Raw genomic sequence first — 20,463 nt, 5'->3', positions numbered from 1 at the left:
TTTTGCTTAGCTTGTCCTAGGCTTAGATGCTTTCTCATCTTAGTCGTCATCTCATGAGAGCTTGGCCCAAACATTCATCTCTTTTTCTTTTTCTTTTTTTCTTTTTTTTCCCTTGGCTTTTTTCCTTCTACCCTCATGTCCCATGAACTGATGATCCATTTGGTCTGGAAGCCAATGGGACACCTGATTACCTCTCAGGTTCTTCACGTGACTTTTCCCCTCTAGACTGTGGGGAAAGGAGTGTAACCAGTCAGCACAAGGGCACGGATGTATGTGCAATCCAGTCACACAGGGAAACCATAGATTTTACAGCCTGTTCAACCCTGCACAACTGAAAAATCTCAAACAAGCATGTGCAAACAGATGGGGGGGGGGGGGGGGAGGGAGGGGGCGGTGCACAGCATTTCTCTGTCACACTGTCAAGCTTAACACTGACAAACCTAGGGTTTTTGTTTTGATTGTTTGTTTGTTTTAAACACGGAAACCAGAAGGAATGATGCTCTTTTGCTCCACTCTAACATAACACAAAGGAGCTGGGGGGGGGGGGGAAGGGCAATCACCAACAGTGGCTATCCTATTGTTTTCTCTCAAAAACTTGGCAAAGCAACAAGCTAGACGCAGCTGAAATGTGCTGGCTAAAAATTTCTCAAAACTTTCATCTGAGACAGACACAAACCATGCCCAACACCATCACAGAGAAAGTTTGTCAAAGCCATAGATACCTGAAAAAGGGCCGCATACTGGAAAATATTGGTAATCCCTACTCACATATGTTACTGGCATTAAATATAATTATGTTTCATGCATTTTTATGCACGTGATGTTTTACAGATTACTGGTATGCTCTAAAAGCTTTTTTGGTGGTGGTGGTGGTCAAGGAGCACTTCCCTGATTTTGGTATTTTTAAAAACAAGCAATTTGATTTTAAAACAAGTATACAAAAACTGTCTCAGCTCAAACATAATTTCCCATAGTGCAGAAATATGGAGGTGGAATGTTCTTTGTTCACCAGTTTGCATTTGAGGGTTTGTTCAGTTTTTCTTTTATGACAAAACCCATTTGCTATTTCAGGTTAGAAAGGAATCTCCTTACCTAACAGACTTTCCTCAGTTTATTCTGGTGAAAAGGCAGGTATAGGTCACTGTCTGGAGGAAGACAAGGAACTGCAGAAAAGGACCTATAGGTCCTGGGGCACACCAAGTTGAACATGAGCCAAACGTGCCCTTGCCGCAAAGAAGGAGGATGGCATCCTGGTGCGCTGGGCTGCATTAAGCAAAGCATTGCCAGCAGGCCGAGGGAGGGATCCTTCCCCCCTGCCCAGCACTCGTGAGGACACACCTGGAGGAGAGAGACGGGGGCATACTGGAAAGAGTCCAACAAAGGGCCACAAGGATGATGACAAAGGGACAAGGCGGCTTCGCTCCTGCAAGGAAAGGCTGAGAGAGCTGGGACTGTTCAGCCTGGGGAAGAAAAGGCTCCGGGGGATCTCATCCCTGTATATAACCACCTGCAGGGAGGGTGCACCGAAGACGGGGCCAGGCTCTTCCCAGCAGCGCCCAGTGCCAGGACCAGAGGCGACGGGCACAAACTGACACACACGAGGTTCCCTGCGAACATCAGGGAACACTTTGTCGTCATCACTGTGCAGGTGCCCGAGCCCCGGCACGGGCTGCCCAGGGAGGGGATGGAGTCTCCCTCCTTGGGGGCATTCAGAAGCCATCTGGACGTGGTCCTGGGCAACGGGCTCTGGGTGGCCCTGGGTGAGCAGGGGGCTGGAGATGATGACCTCCAGAGCTCCCTTCCAACCTCAGCCAGTCTGCGATTCTCACCCCTTCAGTTAGGGTATCTTGTATATGTATACCTGTCACTATTTATTTTTAATTGCTTAGTTTTGACTAGTAGGTACAGAGTCACATGGATAACAAAGGGCCTGTACCAGAGTCTCAACACTTGTCGTAATGCTTCCAAGAGTGATAAAGAAGAGCACAAGAAACTTACTGGCACCTTTCTTGCATTCCCCAAAAGGTACAGCTGGAACTTCTTCCATGACTGAAATTGAGCCATAAAGAAAGTATCCAAGTATGGGCGTATCTCCCCATCTCACCTGCTGACACACCTCCCCAGAGGTGCCAACCACTGCCAACAGGACCAGTTACACTGCCTCCAAGACAGTAAGCGTAAGCCTTCAAATGGATGCACTCACCTTGCACCTCTCTCAGGGCCCCTCCTGCCACCCTGCAGTCCCCCTGCTGCGACCACCCCAAACCACCCTTAATGCCGCCTGTGCCAACAGCTTATGTCGAAGCCCGACAGAGATCCCCACCGCACGGGCTGCTGCCTGCACCACACTCCTTGAGAAAGGGCACCATTCTCCGCTGCCATTTTGAGGCAGCAGCACGGGTGGGTCGGCGGCAGCGGCCCCGCCGTGCGGCCGCTTGGGGACCGGGGCGCCCGTCATGTGCCTACAGCGCCTGGCGCGGCCCTACTCTCGCCTCTTGCGGGGCTCGGCGAGTGCGGCGGCGACGCGCCCGTGCGCCGCTCGGCCGGGGGGGGGTGGGGGGGCACAGCGCCCCTCAGGACGCAGACTCGGACCCCGTCGCCGCGCCACGGCCGGACGGCCGCCACCGCCGCGCCCCCTGCGCGGGCCCACCGAGGGCCGAAGGAGGGATAACGTGCCACCGCCGCGGGAGACCATGGCGGAGACCCCGCCCCGCGGCGACGCGGGGATTCCTCAGGGCGGGGCCTCCGCCTCCGGCCAAAGACGCGTCGCGCGTGGCCCCGCCCCTATATAAGCGGCGGCCTTGGCGTAGCCCCGCGAGCGCGGCCGCCGCCTCTGCCCCAGCCGTTCCCGGATCTGGCACGATGGCAGGTCAGTGGTGCGGCCGCACCCCCCCGCGGTTGCCGACACGCGCGCCGCGACTCGCGCGGGCCGCTGGCGGCGCGGGCTGTGCTAGCGGGGCCGGGCCGGCGCGGGGCGGGCGGGCGGACTGCGTCCGCGCCTATTTTTAGGTGCTGGTCCCTGCCAGCGGCCGGCTCCAGAGCGTGCTGCGGGGGCGGGGGGCTGGGGACTGGGGACTGGCTTACTCCGCGCCCCTGCACGGCTCCACGGGACGGCGGCGGCGCAGCCTTGTCCCCCGCCGCGGTACCCGCCCCAGAGCCCAGCCCCGTAACGGGAGGGATGCGGCCAGCGTGGCGGAGGGCAGGAGGGGCCGAGGAGGCCGCCGCAGGGCCGCAGCGCTCGCGGGAGCAAGCCCAGCCCTCTCCTGATGCGCTGAAGGGAGCGTGTGACTTGGGTGCGTTTTGGCTCTTGCCAGCGAGCAGTCCCGTAGCACCCCTCCAAGCGCGCCCGGCTTCCTTCTGCCAGGTTTTTTTCCCCGATTCTTACCTGAAGCTGTCGGCAGAGTCGGTTTTGCTTTCAGATCTGGAAGGCTGCGAGAAGCCTGGTGCTCAGGCTCCTGATGCATGTCTTCATTTGAGGCTCTTACCTCTTTAGAAATCCTGTATGCCAAAAAAAAGAAAAGAAAAGAAAAAAAAAATCAGATGCACCTACCTGAAAGAACAGGGGAGTAGGCAGATACTTAGGAACTCAGCCTGTGCCTAGGAAAATGCTTCTGTGGCAGGTTTAAAACATATGGGGCAAGCACTTGAGTCCCCTCCTGCTGCTGTCAGATGCAAGACTGAACCACTAGTCACGCTTCTAGGATGCTCTTAGGTGGGTGAGGGCTGGCGCAAGAGTCCTGCATACAGATACTACCGCCTATGAACTGGGCAGCCAAAGGTGTCTGTGAAGTAGCTTGGTTTTGCCTGGATTAATTGATTACAAAGCTGTGAAACTGTCTTGCATTCTCTGTGTGTTTGCAGCCACACTATTACTAATAGTTAGCCTGTTTTGGGTGTAACAGTGACTGCAGTGTGAACATAAGGTACTATCAATGTATGTAAGTCTATGTATATAAGGAAGAAATGTCTACAGAGAACAGGGAAGAGGGAGGGGGTGGGAAGGGAGACCCACACAACCAAAATACTTGTAGTTTAGGAAGAATGGACTAGTCTCTTGGAGATGTAACTTCCATGTTAAGCAGCAACTGGTCTTGTCTGAGTTGTAGTATGGACTCATACACGGCATGTCTGAATGTACTTGTGAACATACTTCAGAGAAGCCATGAAATACAAGACAGTTTATTAAAAACTTTGGAAAGCTGTACTGACTTTGATGTTCTACAAGTTGCCGGTATCCTCCTCTTGTCAAGCTGTCATAACATTTCCTACTGCAATTGGGATGTTATAAGGGGCTTCATAGCCTTATGCCATCATTAACTTGACTTTATTTTTCACAAGACCTTTGTGTGTGAATACGCAGTTTCAGTAAGATGAGGAGACATGGTAGAAACATACCTGCCAGCAGGTCAGTGAAAAAGATGAGTCCTTCAGTGTCAAGGTCACTGTAAGAATCAGTCTTATACTGCTGGGGAAAAAAACCAACATGAATGTCGTTCGGCACAATCCACTTTGCACTGGATTTTTAGTGAGCTGTCTGTTAGCACTGAGTGGCAGACCTCTATGTATTGAGTAGTTCAGGACTAACGTGCAAATTAAATAATGGAAAATGCTGCCCTATTAGGAGGATGCTCACGCCACTTGAAATGTTACATACTTGCCGCTTGTAAAGCTTCAAAGAAACGCAAAATTGTTCTGTAGATTTGCTGAATTACATGAACTGTCACAAATTGGTAGCTAAAGTAAATTAGAAAGGAAAAAAAAATCTTTATTCCTGGTATTGTAGAAGCTTCTCTGAACTTTGTAATTGACCACTATAATCTAAATCCCTTGGGACTAGTTGGTTTTGCTGCTAAGCAAAACAGAAGGTTTTGTAGCTGGTCTGTAGAGCTTGCAAATGAGGTTTGCAGAGCTTATAGAAAATTATGGTACGTGACTTTCTGTTGTCAACTGTTAAGATGGTGTTAAGTTAAAACGATATTGATTATGGCTGTCTTGTGAGTTGAGGAGTTATACCAAACAACTATCTCTAAAAGTAGAGTCCTATTTTAATCTTACTGCTAGACTTGATAGTAAGCCTTTAAATGCCCAGACCCTCCACTCTCAATCCTGACCTAATCTAGTTAACAAATTCTGTAAAGAAGAGAAATCCCAGTTGCTAAAATAAACTTGAATGTGATAATCTACTCTTGAAATTCTTAGGAATAAAGTGCTTTGTTGATGGTGTCAAAAATGGTTTTTGGCATTGAAAAGGGCACGATTCTTCACAAAGCTCTGTAGCTTGCGGAAGAGGTCTACATGATAATAGTTAACAGTGAACTGAAGAAGCTTAGAACTTTGTCTTGTCCCACCCAGGCAGCTTAAAACATGACAATTGAAAGAATGCAAATCTTGTATTATATGGGCTCAATAAGCAGTATATGGCAAAGTGATCCATCTTAATCTATTTTTAAGATACAGCTGGAGCAGAAGATTATACTTCATAGTAACAATCTGATTTTATCTCTTTTTGCTTGAGCAAGAACTGTTGCTGCAAGTCTTGAATTGCTTATCATATTACTGGTTGCTTCCCATTTAAATCTTGCATTCTTGTGATAGAGCTGCAACCACGGATTGCAGAACAACTCATCTGCAAAATCCTGAGCTAGCAAAACTTAATACAGTTGTCCAAGATCTAATTCAATCCTTATTTATGTTTGAAAATGAAACCTAAGTTTCACACTGCCCTAGCTTCAGGGTTGAGAACTGAACCTAGAGTAACTCTACAAAACTCTGCTGTTACCAACTTCAGACCAAATGCATGCTCACTGACTTCCAACATTTGTAAAGTAATGTATTAATGGCCAAAATAAAGCTCTTTAGACCATTTCGATTGTCTTTAACATTTGGCACAACTGACTTAACCTGTGGGCAAACTGGAACTGGTTTTCTCTTGCAACAGTCTTGATCTTCTTTTATGTTTTTTTTTTACCTGCATTTTGCCATGTGTAGAGGTACTAAGTATATACATATATATATAAATATATATATAGCAAGTATGTATCTGTGCAGGTATAATCTGCTTCATTCAGCCATGCAGACAGGCCCAATATGCAGAGTTAAAGGGCACATCTTTGAGGTCTCACAGCATGATTACCTAATGATACTAGGTTTCTAGCATATCTGTCTCAGAATAAAGTAGTACATCATGCTAACTTGACCAAGTTAATTTCTTCCAGACCAGTCTTTTGTGACTCTAGCCACAAATGACTCCTATGTGAAAGGAGCACTGGTACTTGGTTCATCCTTGCAACAGTACAGAACAACAAGGAAGCTGACTGCGCTCATAACTCCTCAGGTCTCAGATCTTATGAGGTAAGGTCACTTATATACATCAAACTGTCACAGTTCCTGCTGATGTGAAGGTTGAAAAATGGAAGTTAAATTCCTTAATAGTAACCTTCCAGAACTCTGGAAGCTTAACAGCTAAGCTTAGCAGAATTCAACTTATACAATCTGGAATTCTGTAAGTTCTTCAAGCATGAAACTGTTTGGGGTTTGTTGTTTTCCTCCATATGATGAGTTAACAAATGCTTTGTGCTTAGAGCACTAAACTGTGACTTGATACTGATATTTCAACTGGATCCTTGTTCTTCCATAGTGCTGCTCAGAACTGTCCATCAATACGATATTGCCTGTGTGTTCATTAGCACTGTGTGCTCGCATGTGGAGCTGGGAGTAGGGGATTGGTATTTATTTGTTGTATTCCTGATTGAGATAATGTAACATATTATAGCTGTCTTGAAATCTAGCAGACACTTCAATTTTATCATGAGAGAAGAGGCATCGAAGGAGGTCATCACAGTACCACAAATGAAATTAACAGGCAACTGCATCCTACAGCCTCTCTAGAGTAGTCTCAGTGTGGAGCAGACTGGGTGCTCTTTCTTCATGTAAGAGAGTGGAAAAAAAAGCCACCACCAGTTAACTTCATAGCTACATGAACTATATAGCTGATGGGTCAAGATTCTGTACATGGGGAAGTTCTTCTGAAAAGATCTCTGAATTCATAGAGACAGCAGAGAAGTGGCTCAACAATAAATGGGGTGACTCTCCTTGGGATCTCTTGGTAGCTAAACAGCCTTATCAGTATAAAGATGTTACATATAGGAACATTCATCCTAGCCTATTAGGTGAGTGTGCTCTTTTCAGTATTAATCATAAATGCGCTCATGTGCTAGTGCAAGCTAGTACTGTGCCCTTTGACCAGCAATACCTACCTACCTAGTAGTGTTACTGGAACTTGCATTTCTCGCTCTGTATCCACTAGCAAGGTATTCCTTAAGTTGAAGAAGCAATTGTACATACCAAACTGTCAGTATAAAAACAACCTTGCAAAGCAGAGATCTAAAACTCATTTACAAGCTCTGTGGCTCCAACTGTACTGATAATTGATGAGCATTCATGATGCACCGTGGAATAGTGAGACTTTACAGATGCTTCACATTTCAAGCAGCATGAACTCCTTAACCTCTCTTGAACTAATGGTAATGCTTTACTCTGACAGTAAAGCAAAGGTTGGATATCTGCCGCAAAATTTCACTACACTGTTTGGAAGCTCGTCACCCTTAGGTGAACATGATACTGGGTCAAAACACTGCTGTGCCCACAGCTGTGACTAAGTGAGTCTTTAGAACTTTATTGGGATAAAGAAATTTTTATCAACTGGGACTAGTCAGATGTCCCTAACAGTCACAAATCCAGAACAGTGTTGTAATAACTATTGCACAAACAGATGTTTCAGCTGTTAAGGATTCAGTTACTGCTCTGCTCAAGCTATTCTAACAGCTTCCCATTTTCTTAATTTCCTGCTCAAAGTAGACTGTTAACTTGCCAAAAATCAAAGTCTTGCTGAAAAAAAGCTCTGTGGAAAGTTGGTACTATGTAGCCATGACCTACTGGACTTGGTAGCAATATCAACTAAACCCCTGTTTATGGAAGAAAAAAACCCCAAACTTATTTGTTCCCCAAAATGTGCCCATTACAAACTAGAAGTCTCAAGGCAAACAAGCATACTTGTGCATTCCCACACAACCAGTCAGCTGGTACTGGTGGCATAAGAAATACTGGCAGGTTTCCCCTTACTCTGGTTCTCTTTATGGAATCTGTCATGTGGTCTGGTGCTGGAATAACAGAAGAACTAAGTCTTGCAAATTGACTCTTTCCCCAGGAGAGTGCTGGAAAAAGTCTTTGATGAAGTCATATTGGTAAATGTCTTGGATAGTGGGGATTCAGCACACTTGGCATTAATGAAGAGACCTGAGCTGGGTGTCACATTAACAAAGCTTCACTGCTGGGAACTAACGCAGTTTTCAAAATGTGTTTTCATGGATGCAGACACAATGGTAAGTGGTCATGTCTCATGATACCTCTTATTGACCTGGTATGGAGGTTGTTGGATTTTTTTCTGTGGGTTGTTTTTGGTTTTGTTGTTTGGGTTTGTTTGGGGTTTTTTGGGGGGGAGTTGGTGTTGGGGGCTTTTTTTGTTGTTTCTTTGGGGTTTTTGAGAGGAGGGGTAATAGAGGTCTTTCTGTTATTTGGACTAGTAACTCTAAAAATGTATGTGCCTTTTTATCTAAATTAACTATAAAGTAGTTTATCTCCATGGGGACTATCTCCATAAAGCACTGTCTTCTATAAGACAAGAGCATCAAGCATTTCACGTCTTAAGGTGGATGTCAAAATCCATTAAAACATGATACCCCAATTAATAACCTAAAAACCAGAAAACAATTTTTTTACCCCCTTACAACTAGGTTTTGTCAAATATCGATGAGCTTTTTGAGAGAGAAGAGCTGTCTGCAGCACCAGATCCAGGCTGGCCTGACTGTTTTAATTCAGGAGTTTTTGTTTACCGACCTTCCATTGAAACATACAATCAGCTGTTACAGTTTGCCACAGAGAAAGGCAGCTTTGATGGTATGTATTAGCTTGTATTGTAAGTTAGACCAAGATGGTAACAGTGGTTGGGATGGCTCAGTGACTACATATGTGACATGGGGACTGACTGTATGCTAGAATTCTGAACTCAGTGTAACTACACAGAAATCCTATCCTTCTCACAACAGAGGCTATCGTTACAAAATACATAGTAAAACTGCTTTTTTTCAGACTTCATTAAATAAACCTAAGAGTTTGGCTTCCAAACTAGCAGCTGTAACAATTAGCAACATAGAAATCATGTAACAAGAAATCTTAAGGTGTAGCAAGCATAGTGCCTGCATTAGCAAATGAAAGTGCAATACTGTGCTTCATGCATTCCTAACAAGGCTTGAATGTTGTAACTCAGGTTGCTGTGGAAAAAAAACAGTAGTGATCAATGTGAGTGCAGCTTCAGAGAAACAACCATTTGGAGATGCAACTATTCTTCATATGCTATGTAATAGCTTCCTGTCATTATAGGGTGGTGACTGTCTTTTGCCCATTATAAAGTACCTGCAGCCTTGGCTGCTTCCCACTACAGGTCACTTGAGATTGGCTGCTGCTGTGCCAGATTTAAGCTTGACAAGCCAAGTTCTGCAGTCCTGCAAGTCCCCTGAATCTGATACCATTGCAGTAAATGCACGTTGCTTGAAGACTGCTATAGTTAAAGGCTTCTGAATGACGACTACTGTCTGCCGTCACAAAACTTCATTATGTAACTACTGTGGTACAAAACAAAGTCTAACAGAAAAAGCTACAGAAAACTATGTAAGACCATAAAATGGAACTATTAATAGAAAGTTATCAGCCAGCCTGTTGACTTATTTTATCAGTAGCTTGTAAAAATTAAAAATTCTAGATGTCACTCCTAGTCTGCAGAATAATCCCTGTTACTGTGTGGACTCCTATAGAACATTAGTTGCAGTTGGATGCTTAATGCTACTGTATGAATCAACTAGTGAAAATGAGTACTGGAATGTCAGTAGCAAGGTACAGACAGACCATTACAAGGTAGTAGTTGATAGCTCTGGGAGTGTTCTCAGATGTTGGGTGTAGATTGGTCACCAGCAAAAAGCTGTAGCGCAGTACTGAATTTTTGTATTAAAAAAAAACAACCAAACAACAGCACAACAACAAACCAAACAACCAAACAACCCCACATCTTTGTGCAAATTGGCTGTTGAGTAGCTCCAGGAACATCTAAGACTTGCTGACTGTCTACTCTGAGCTTTGTGCTTGACTGCTAGCACACCCCATCTTCTCTAAGGCCCCTGCCAATTAAAAGAATAGAACTGTTTCCACAATATACTTGCTGACTTGAAAGCTGAAGCCACACAATGGTGAAACTTCCTCAGTATCCTAAACATGAAGGAATCGTTGCTCTTAACAGCAAAAATGGTGGGTTAATGTTTTAGGTAGAAAATTTTTAGAACTGTAATTTGTATTCATTTTTAAAATGTATTCAGTTTTTATTAAATGATAGCACTGATCTGAGCAATGAGACCACGGAGACTTACACTACCTGCGTAAGCTGCTGCTGAGCTCATGAACTTGGTGGGGAGAAATGGGATTTAAATGTAAATTGATCTAATCAGTAATAAAAGTTCCCAGGAAGTGCTATAAGAAACACCTGTGAAGGGTCACCGCCCTTAATAGGGCAGATGGGGATGCAAACTTGACATGCTACCAAGCTATGCATAATTGAAGTCAACTCTTAAGCACCCCATCTGCAGTAGCAGCAACTAGGGAACGCAAGACTTTGCAGGGTATTTTATGTTTATAACAGTAGACGGGCATCTTTTGTAATGCTGTTGTCCAGAAAAAAACAGAACGATGGCTACTTACGTAGCAACTGCTTTGTCTATTTGAACTTCACCTTTCTAGATAATAAGGAGTATGTCACACAATAATTCTAGATACCATTTAATAGTGGAGAGGAAAATGTTTTTTGGTTTTGGAAGAAACCTGTTAGTGATGATACCTCAAGAATGTTGCTACTGCTTTGACAATCCTCTGGCTTTTTAGCCTGCTATCTAAAATGGTTGCTTTTACATGTAAGGATATAATGCAGCAAGACTCTATCTGTAGATGCGTAGCTAATACAGCTACTGCCTGATTCTTTCCCCTTATGTCTAAGGTGCATTTAGCAACAAGACTACTGTTGGAAATCTGAACTAGGACAGATAAATGCTACTTACAGTAGCTGCTTTGGCACAAATGCATGCAATCTGAAAAAAAAAGCCGAGTCTGTAAAACAGTCTGCATGAAAGTCCTGTAGAGTAAGTGAAATATGTTGTTGCTGCCCTTTCAGTTATGAGCTATCTGTTCTGAGACGGCATCCCAATATTTTAGATGATCTTACTGTTAACAGATTCTTAACACGCTGTTAAGTTAGAAGTAAAAATGAAACATAGCTGTGTAAAGACTTGTTTGGTTTCTCTGACTCTGTTCTCTTGTGATGGGCACAACTTCTGCAGAAGTGCTTTCCTTTCTTTATGGGTCAGGAGGCAGGTCAGAGGTTTGAAATTACTGGACTGAGTCCCTAGGCAACGTCTCAGTCTGCAATCTGCATGTATACTGACAGCTGTCACAGGATACTTAGAATTTATATTTGTTGGTGTACTACCTGTACATCTAAGTTTATGCCCACTGTCTAGATACTTCTGCCCCAACAGCAGTGAGGACGTATACCTTAGTACTGCCCTAAATCTAATCATGGGCCAATTAAAAAAAAAAACAACACAACCTTTCCTGAGTCAGCAGGGACTGAGTGCTTTAGACAAGTAAAGATTAAAGCACTGTCTCTTCTAAGCTGCCCATTTACCTACTCTTTAGCAAGGCTACTTGCAAATTCAGTTACAGGTGAAGGGAAGACAGCAAATGAAAGCCGAGGGCCTCCCTTTAATCTGTTTCATAAGATGAACTACCAGCACTTGAAGACTAAGTGTATTCACTGCAATAAAGAATAAATGGATATAAATAAGTAGTTTTTACTTCTAAGTAGAGACGTTTATCAGCTGCTGATAAACTAGTCTGCTTTGGCCCAGAGGCAATATATATTTATATTTTTTTTTTTAAGCTACTCTAGTACTGGCATACCAAACAACTTCACGCTCATTTGACTTGATTGCAACCTCTACTTTCAAACTAAGATGTGACCTCTCCCAGCATGGTAGGTCTAGTCAGCAGCTTTTTAGTATAGAACTAGGAACACCTACTGCCCGTCAGGAGATTTAATGAAGTTTTACTAGGGTAGTCGCAGACTGAATGTGCTTTCCTTACCAGATCACAGTGCAGGTAGATGCATCCAGGACTGCTGGTCTAACAGACAACTTATATCCTAACTCTGGTGTTGAGATGTTGGTTGTGCATCTGTAAGCATAAGAAATAAAACCAGTTGTTGACATTTGATCTTCTGAGCTACAACTTTCCTAAGGCTGAACAGTACTCAGTTGTCCAAGTGCTGGTTTTTGCTGCCTTACTTACAGCTCAAACTTAAGCTGTCAAAGAAACCGAAAGGCAGGTTTTGTGAGCAGCTTGCTATCTTTTAGCAAAAGTAACCCCACACATAACATCTTTTTCATTCTCTGCTTTTTTTTGATTTTTCAAAGACTGGAAGGTTTACAGGGTTATTCGCAAATAGAAATCTAGGGCTCTGTGCCAAACTACTGGACATGACAACTGCTTACCAACCTTAATTAGTGAAGTGATAAAAAAGATCCTAAAACAGCTATCTGATACTTGTAGCCTATTAATGCTTTCTCTTTCAGGTGCAGATCAGGGGTTATTAAACACCTTCTTCAGCAGCTGGGCAACAACAGATATAAGCAAACATCTACCATTTATTTATAATTTGAGCAGCACTTCTGTATATTCCTACCTTCCAGCATTTAAAGCGTAAGTTCAAAATTCTAAGATGACTTTCAGAGCTTATATAAACTTTGTAACAGAATGAACAGGCACAATGTGAACTTAGAGAGTTTCTCTAAAGGGAGACCATTACGGCCACTAAAAGAACGTATAACAGTTTCCCCTCTTAAAAAAAGGGTTGAATTAATACTAAGTGAATCATCTCATGATAAAGGCAGAGGGAAAGCTGCATCTGTAGCTTCAACCACTCATCCCTGGTGGTAATGCTGAAGTTGATTTAGAGTAAGTACATTTGACAGATCACCTGTGAAAGGAAGAACCACTCCTCCAGTATGGGATAGTGTTTATTACAGCTCTAACCAAAGGCGGCAAAGTAGCTCTCGAATGGCTTGAGCTGAACTTCAGTACGTAGTACCACCAGTACACTGTAGGCTCCCACCTACATAACTTGCCTTTTCCTCACTCAAATTACTTAGGGTATTTCACAACCAGTAGTTATGGTCCATCTAATCAACCTGTACCATTCAAATAAACAAGCCTTGTTCACCAGGTTTAAAGCTAGAATTCTTTCCCCACAGTCTTTCTAGGTAGCAAGATGGAACAAAGTCTACAGCCAACCACCATTCCATTACATGTTTTCTGTATAAGGAAAATGGCTGTATCTTCCCTAGCTAGCAGTGTGAGATGTGAGTAAACTGTATGTCAGTGGCAGGGTATACTAAACAAGGAAGTGAGGGAAGCATGGAAAGCTGAAATGTTACACAGAAATTCTTATTCGTTAAGAGCTGCAAAAGTTGGGGGTGGGCAGGTGGGGGAAGGGGAAGTACCAATTGCATAAAACCAATCTGATCTCTGAATGACATCAGGTTACTAGCGTCTAAAGCAGCGGCTAGCATAAGCAGGACAGTTGCTGGCTCAAGATGGAACTATGTCTTGTGATCAGAATACCATTTTAAATCCTGTCATGCTAAAAGTGGAACACTTATTTAAAGAAATACATGCTAGCCTAAAAATGACTAAGTAGTTGGATAGCATTTGATAAGCTAACATCTATTGTAAAGTATATTCTCCTTCCATGGCCGCCTGGTTGTTAGTTACATGACCTTACATTTACAAATGACCTTGTTGCCACAGAAGAGTAATTAGATCTGGAGACTCTTGACAAAAATTCCATTTAACTGACTGAATCAATTGCCTAACTGAATTCAGCAGACCTTCAGAAGCAGAATGCTAGAAGTGCAGCCCTTTTAAGTAGAATGCCCTGCTCAGTAGGTGAAACAATTCCCCTTGGTTAGATCAGCAGCTATACTCCTGATAATCAGCAGTTGGAATAAAGTGAAATTTAAACCTACTGACATCAATAGCTAAGTTTTTCACAGCTTTGTACAGCGAGACTAGATTTCACAGCAGTCTCAGTAATCCTTTTTCCAAAGGAAAATGCCAATTCATGACAAATGCTCTCTAACTTCAAAACATTGATGAAGGACTTTTCTGGGAGATGGGGAAAGACAGATTAGTTGCTGAGGCCAGTGTGGACATAAAGCTTCCTGACAGTTGAGCTTAAATGTCAAAAGGAAGTATTGCAGATGTAGAAAGTATCTAGAAAGCATATACTGAAAACACCGTAGAAGCTTGGCATCTGTCAACTGTTTTACAGGTCTTAAGTGGACAGAATACTAACAATACAATTCTCCATTTGCAGCAAGTGTAACATAACACTTCTTAGGCATTCTCTGGTTTAAATAGCCTTGCTTTTTAAACAATGACCAACTTTCCTCAGAACAGCAGCAGCCTAAGATGAAGCAAACTCAGGCTGTAAGTAGTGCTGTGACAGTTAATAAAACTAAGGAAGTCTTCTTACGCCAAATCTTGACATACAGAGTTTAAAGTTAAAGCCCAGGAACTGACCTTGTGAAGACAGATTTTTTTTGCCATTAGGGCAAATACTTGGCCTTTTTCACACATGCATCTGTTTTCATTCTGCAATAAAATCAGTTGTGGTTAAAACACTGAATGTGAATATTGAAATAGTCAAGGATTTTACAATAGTGCAAAAAACCCCTGCCCAAATGTATACTGTCTTGTTTTGAATATTCCAAAGTTTTGAAACACACCTGCATTGTCTCTGTATGTAAAGCTACTTAAACAGCTGGATCCTGGTCAGAATGGCCAAGGTGTGCTTAACCAATGCAGACAAACTTGTTTGGCATTATTATCTATTTTAATCATATTACATTGAGAAGAAATCGTAACGTGACACAAACTGAACTAGGTGAGGCAGTCACTGTTACCAGAGAGGCTGGTATTGCTTCTTCACAAAACTGACTGAAGCTGAACTTTAGTTCTGGGATCATCGAAAAATGGGATGAATGCTGTCTCTTCCAGTGTCAGGTTCTTTACTTCAGAAGGGTTACATCTCATCTGCAGTCTTAATGCAGAAGAACATACTGGTAACATTTGGGACAAAGCTAGAAGCCCATGTTGAAAACTGAGTTAAAATAGTTTTAAAAGGAAACAAACAAAGCCCCACCACCCCCACAAAACCCACCCATGCCTAAACCGAGGCTATTTAGAAAATAATGGTTAGTTGTCTAGCAAGACCCTGCTGCACCAAGATCAAAAGTCCTCTGAAATGCCTAGTTTATACAAAGCTAGTATTTTTGCAGGGACACAGTTTTTCTGCAACAGGGCCTTCCAATAATCCTTTTTTATAGGGCTGTAAACTAAAAGGGTAACTCTTATTAACACTGACCCTTCTCTACACAATGCTTGTAATCCCTCACTGTCTGGATCACTGACTTTGGAGTAGAATCTTTTTCACTTTTAAAACCAGTTCCGATTGCAATGGCTGCTTGAGACTGCTATCTCCTGAGCTATGGACATCATTCTTCGTAATGACTTGAGTTGGCTGTAAGTACTAAAATAGCCCAGACCATTAGGTTTTGGCTGTATTCCGAGTAGTGTAACATAGAATTCTGTTTGCGTTTTTTCTGTTGTGTAGAAATGCTTTCAGTCCCAGTAGACATTGGCAGTTTGATCATTTAGTTTAGCCTCCTTAATATATTCATATTTTTATTTTCTGGACAGCTACAGAAACTGCAGGTTAAAAACAGCCATGTCTGCCAGTCAAAGCTCTTGTTTTCTAGATGCCTGCTCAAACTGCAGATTCTGACTTCTTCTGTCCAACAGGTTTGGTGCAAATACTAAAGTGGTGCATTTCCTGGGAAGCACAAAGCCATGGAACTATACATATGACTCCAGAACAAAAAGCATAAAAGGCAACATGGACGCCCCTAAAATAGTTCACCCAGAATTCCTCAACATGTGGTGGGATACCTATATAGCTGATGTTTTGCCATTACTAGAACAGCATGGAATTGTTAATGACATTACTACAGGTGTAAACATGGTACGTGTTTTAATGTTCTTGTACAAACTACCGAAGTATGGATGATAGGTTCTTTACCATTGCACTAATTTCCCTTCCCTCCGTCCAACTCAAAGCATGGAGTTTGTGGGATGCAGGGTTTTTGGTTTTGTTCTTTTAAGCTTAGAATAAATAACACTACAAAAGAGAAGCATGGTATAGTGGTCTGGAACATAGCTGTCTGCTTGCCTAAAACAAGCTATGTAAGTAGCTAACAGTGCACCAGAAATCATACTGTACTAACTTCTTTAATATGTACAGAGAAGGGCCCTAACTCTTAATGTGTTGCAGCTAATAAGGTTCTCAAGCAGAGGAACTCCAGTTCAGCATGCAGTCTGTACGTACAGATCTTGCATGGTGAAATAAATCTAGGTAAGCCTAGGATAACTAGAGAATGAGTACTTACGTAGACTAGCAGTGATGAGTCCCAATACCTATCAAAGCCAAAGTAGTGCTTCCAACTCTAGTTCTCATTCAGAGAGCTTAGCAGCATGCCATCTGCAGACTTTATAGTCTTAGCTTAGTACATGGGCCAGTTTAAGTTCTCAACCTTTCTAAGACCAAAGTTACTGATCTCTTTAAGATGTGCTTTCTCCTGATAATCTTGCATCTTTCTACTGAACTATTTGCAGCTATCGGGCTTGGTCTATACTCTGGCTTTCTCTTGTGGCTTCTGTAGAGAGGTATGAAGAACTTAAACATTATGGTTTTGGTCCCTTCCCCCCCGCTCCTCCCTGCTAATTCTGTAACTCTGCTTTGTTGTTTTGCTAGGAAAGCTGCACAATCCCTGCCCATTGCCAATGCTTGCTGCTGCGCATGAGAGCATCTACTTCATTGTCCCATTTTACGGCCCATTTTACTTGCTCACTTTAGCTATGCAAAGTATTTATGTATGTTTTTACTCTGCCTTTTCTTCTAGGCAGAGGTTACAGAGGCAGTGTCCCACATATCAGTATCAGCACCAGTATTACCAACTGTATCTTCAGAGGAACGCAAGGAACGGTGGGAACAGGGCCAAGCTGACTATATGGGAGTGGATTCCTTCGACAACATCAAGAAGAAACTTGATACCTACCTTCAGTAGAAATGCCTGTCTCAAACAGTGGTGATGCAAGGACTTGTTCCAGAACTAACAGCTAGAAAGGTGTAGATGGTGGTCAGTTACACTTGCTAGTAGCTTGATGAAAAACTTCTTGGCTGAAGGCCTCTGCAGTGCTACAGAAGAAGACTGAGCAAAAGCTAGGAAGCAGAATTCCTTGGGCCACCTATTACTGCCCAAATTCCAATTCTCCCTACTAGATAAAACCAGGTATTTTCAGCTTAAATTTTCTTCTGTTGTGATCAATTGGCTCAACATATTCCTTGAAACTGGGTTTGTTACCTCACCTCATTAAGGTGATTAGCATTGATTCCTTTGCTTGCTGTTTTAGATGTAAAATCTAATTCATGGGATTGCTCATACACTAGAGTGGTAGCCATTCTGCTTTACCATAAATGTTTTCATGACACTGGGACACATACAGATGTAACAGTCATAGCACTGCTTTGCTCTTACAGTCACAATTGCACTGAAGTTTTGACCAGGTTCTTACGCACAGTGCCTACAGCATGGCAGAATGCATTTTTCAGTTCTGTATACTACGGGACTAGTAAACCGAGTTTTATCTTTTACTTGCAATGTTGCACTTGATACAAAAATAAAAAGTTGTCATGCATTTCTGGCTTCCCTAAACTCTCAAGCAATTAACAAAAAAAAAAAAAAAGGGAGCTCTGAAGCAGTCTAACTAAAATACTCAAGAGGTATAATCTTTAGGCTTTGCTAATGTTACTCTAGCTATCATTAACAAATGTCCAGCTTTTAGTTCTGTAATTATTTACAGGTTATATAGTCATTTGTCAGGGCGCTCTATAGGGCCAGTCGCCTTTATTAGCTTGCCTAATTATAGACAGGGCAGTGGAGGAAGTACCTGCTGTGAAGCTACTTACATAAGCAACATGAAGCTTGGGAAAAGGGCATCTTTCTTTCGGTGACCAAAGAAAGATCATCCCTAATGCAAGCAGTGTACACTGTGAACTTGTTTTTAACCAGAATGGTGACGCTGTTTTGGCAAAGAAAGACTAAATAGCTGCTTAAGTAACTGTACCTATCCTGATTAGGAAAACTACTCTTTCCATGTGTGCAGAAAGTATAAGAAAGAAAGGGCTCTTTTGCCACACTCGGGCTACACATTGTATTCTAAGGCACATGGAAAAGCAGTAAAAATACCACAATAACAAAAGCATGCTGAAGAAAAGACAGAGATTGGCTGTTACCTGTACTAAGTTTCAGATCCACCTGTTAGCCAAGTCTAAACAGAACTGTATGACTTTGTGTTCTGTCTTCGACAGCTATACTCTGTACTAGTCAGAAACACTACAAAAATAGTATTTCATTATTTCCTGATAAATGGTTTTTGGCAGGAAGCGAGTGAGGGTGCTAAACTTTTAGCCTAGAAATAAAATAATCAACAAGTTCTCGCCATTTGCTGGTAAAGCAGAAGATGTAAACCGGGTATGAGAGTTAGTTTGTTTTAACTTGTTTTCACTACTTAAATGGTGACTAAGGAATCTTAGAGCAATTAGCAAAAATGCTAAAGATGAGGTCCAAACCAAAGTAGCTTGTAGCTATTTAGAACTACATAGCATCTGAACTCCCAGTTGTAACTAGCCTTTTCCTGTATGGGTTTTTCTTTTGCCGTGTTGGGTTTCTTTAACAGGTAAATTTGAAGTGTGAAAGCAGGAGGGATTACTAGTTACAATCTGTAGTGACAAAAGTATTACTTCATCCAACAAGTAGAAATATCGGGAGTTCTGCATGCTCACAAAATACTTACTGAAAATGGTAAAATACTGTTTTGAAGACAGCTGAAGAGTCTTAGTTTTTTCTCCCCTTGTCTGTATTCATACTAGAGAGTAGGTGCATTACTTCTTTTTAAGCTCAGTTGGAGAGAACTGAAAGTGTAAAAGCGTGAGATTATACCAGCCTGAAAATTTGGTTTAGCATGTTAAGTTTTGTTACGTTAATACAAGAAGATAAGGAGAGATGCTGATTAAGATTAAAACCTGCATGTTTTGGGTTAACAAATATAGTTAGTAAAGAAAGAAAACCTATAAAACCATTCTGTCCTAGCCTCTGTGACTCATACTATGGTCAAGTGTTTACCCACAGCCTCAGGAAAGCTAAAGGTATGACATCTATACCAAACTCTGTGCAGCTTATTTTCAATAAAATGACCTTTATGTCATTATCTGCCACTATTTCCTTCATAGTTACTGCAGGCAGCATTTGCAGAAGAAGAGAGATCCCTTTTTATCCCTTGCAATAGTATCACTTGATGCATCAGTTTCCTGCTCTAACCTGTAGGTGCTCAAAGCAGTACTTGAATTAAAGCACTATACTCAAAACATCACTATTCAAAAGAATCATAGCCCCGCTCAGATTACAACTTGAGTACTGGAACTCCATTTGCCTTTAAAAAGTACATAATCTGAGGTGTTCCTTAGATTGTGACTTAAAAGTTCAGATTTTTTTTTTTTTAATTTACATCTTTATTTTATGTAGGGGGTAAAAAGCCACCAAGAACATTAAGACAGCTCAGTCTTTGGAATTAAAATGTTAGTAAAGTTCATCATTCCAAAAGCTCATTTCTAGAACATGCTACAGGACATACCATTAGAACTCCAAGAAAGAGAATACCAACAGCCAAAGACTACCCCAAACAACCAGAACACCATGGGTTTTAACCACGTGAGTAACTGAACAACTCCATCAAATCAGACAGGACTTGTCTGCGCTCAGCTTTGACCTTTAGCTGTTCTCTTGGTTATGTTAATGGCTTTTTGGGGAGATACCTTAACTAGCCATACAGCTTAGCACTAACTGCAGGAAGTTTTTATTTGGCTTTAGAACATGGAAACCATCATCTAGTAGAGGAAAAATTATACTAGTAATTGTTTTCAAAATCCTAACTCAGCCACTCTGCGAAACGTCAGCATATTTTAAACACAAGTAATGACACAGCTTGACTAGCCATTGAAACGGGTCTCTTTCTCATGGAATTTTAACTTGGAAAATGGAAAGAACAACACAAAGGCAAATCTCTCATGCATAGTCAGGAATTACTTCTCCAGCTTATCTGTAAGCATCAGAATCTGAACCACAAAAAACA

At 42.3% G+C, this 20,463-nt stretch overlaps 1 protein-coding gene and 1 long non-coding RNA gene across 7 annotated transcripts in view; one reads left to right on the top strand and one right to left on the bottom strand.

Moving 5' to 3' along the window:
* The window catches only part of LOC114011151 (uncharacterized), a 29,324-nt gene extending 13,629 nt beyond the window's left edge, over nt 1-15,695 (bottom strand). For both annotated transcript variants that reach the window (XR_008749332.1, XR_003552955.2), the window contains exons 1-3: nt 14,737-15,695; nt 12,241-12,330; nt 3,386-3,498 (exon numbers count right to left, since the gene is read on the bottom strand). This is a non-coding gene — a long non-coding RNA (uncharacterized LOC114011151). The remainder of the gene's footprint in view (nt 1-3,385; nt 3,499-12,240; nt 12,331-14,736) is intronic.
* Nucleotides 569-19,542, top strand: GYG1 (glycogenin 1). Of its 5 annotated transcripts, none has more exons than XM_055816834.1 (9): nt 569-2,869; nt 6,216-6,351; nt 8,207-8,381; nt 8,793-8,955; nt 12,038-12,130; nt 12,729-12,855; nt 16,018-16,237; nt 16,547-16,627; nt 17,175-17,287. In XM_055816834.1, the coding sequence occupies exons 1-8, from the start codon at nt 2,194-2,196 to the stop codon at nt 16,619-16,621; spliced, it is 1,665 nt and encodes a 554-aa protein (XP_055672809.1). In that variant the 5' UTR covers nt 569-2,193; the 3' UTR covers nt 16,622-16,627; nt 17,175-17,287. The 5 variants fall into 5 exon arrangements, with proteins under 5 accessions (XP_055672809.1, XP_055672805.1, XP_055672807.1 ...); XM_055816830.1 differs by lacking the exon at nt 16,547-16,627 and adding an exon at nt 16,888-16,938 and having other exon boundaries at nt 912-2,869; nt 17,175-19,542; XM_055816832.1 differs by lacking the exons at nt 12,038-12,130; nt 16,547-16,627 and adding an exon at nt 16,888-16,938 and having other exon boundaries at nt 1,058-2,869; nt 17,175-19,542.
* The last annotated feature ends 921 nt before the right edge of the window (nt 19,543-20,463 follow it).

The sequence above is a fragment of the Falco peregrinus genome, chromosome 12 (assembly GCF_023634155.1).
Source record: "Falco peregrinus isolate bFalPer1 chromosome 12, bFalPer1.pri, whole genome shotgun sequence".
NCBI classification, from domain to species: Eukaryota; Metazoa; Chordata; class Aves; order Falconiformes; family Falconidae; genus Falco; species Falco peregrinus.
The sequence above is the reverse complement of the archived record's forward strand: the minus strand, read 5'-3'. Positions and strand labels throughout refer to the sequence as shown.

Excerpts from the sequence above, each read along its gene's own strand:
- GYG1 (XM_055816830.1), top strand. The coding sequence starts at position 2,194 with ATGCACTCACCTTGCACCTCTCTCAGGGCCCCTCCTGCCACCCTGCAG. Across the intron at positions 2,870-6,215 it reads CGGATCTGGCACGATGGCAG|ACCAGTCTTTTGTGACTCTA; the intron begins GTCAGTGGTGCG and ends AATTTCTTCCAG. Across the intron at positions 8,382-8,792 it reads TCATGGATGCAGACACAATG|GTTTTGTCAAATATCGATGA; the intron begins GTAAGTGGTCAT and ends CCTTACAACTAG.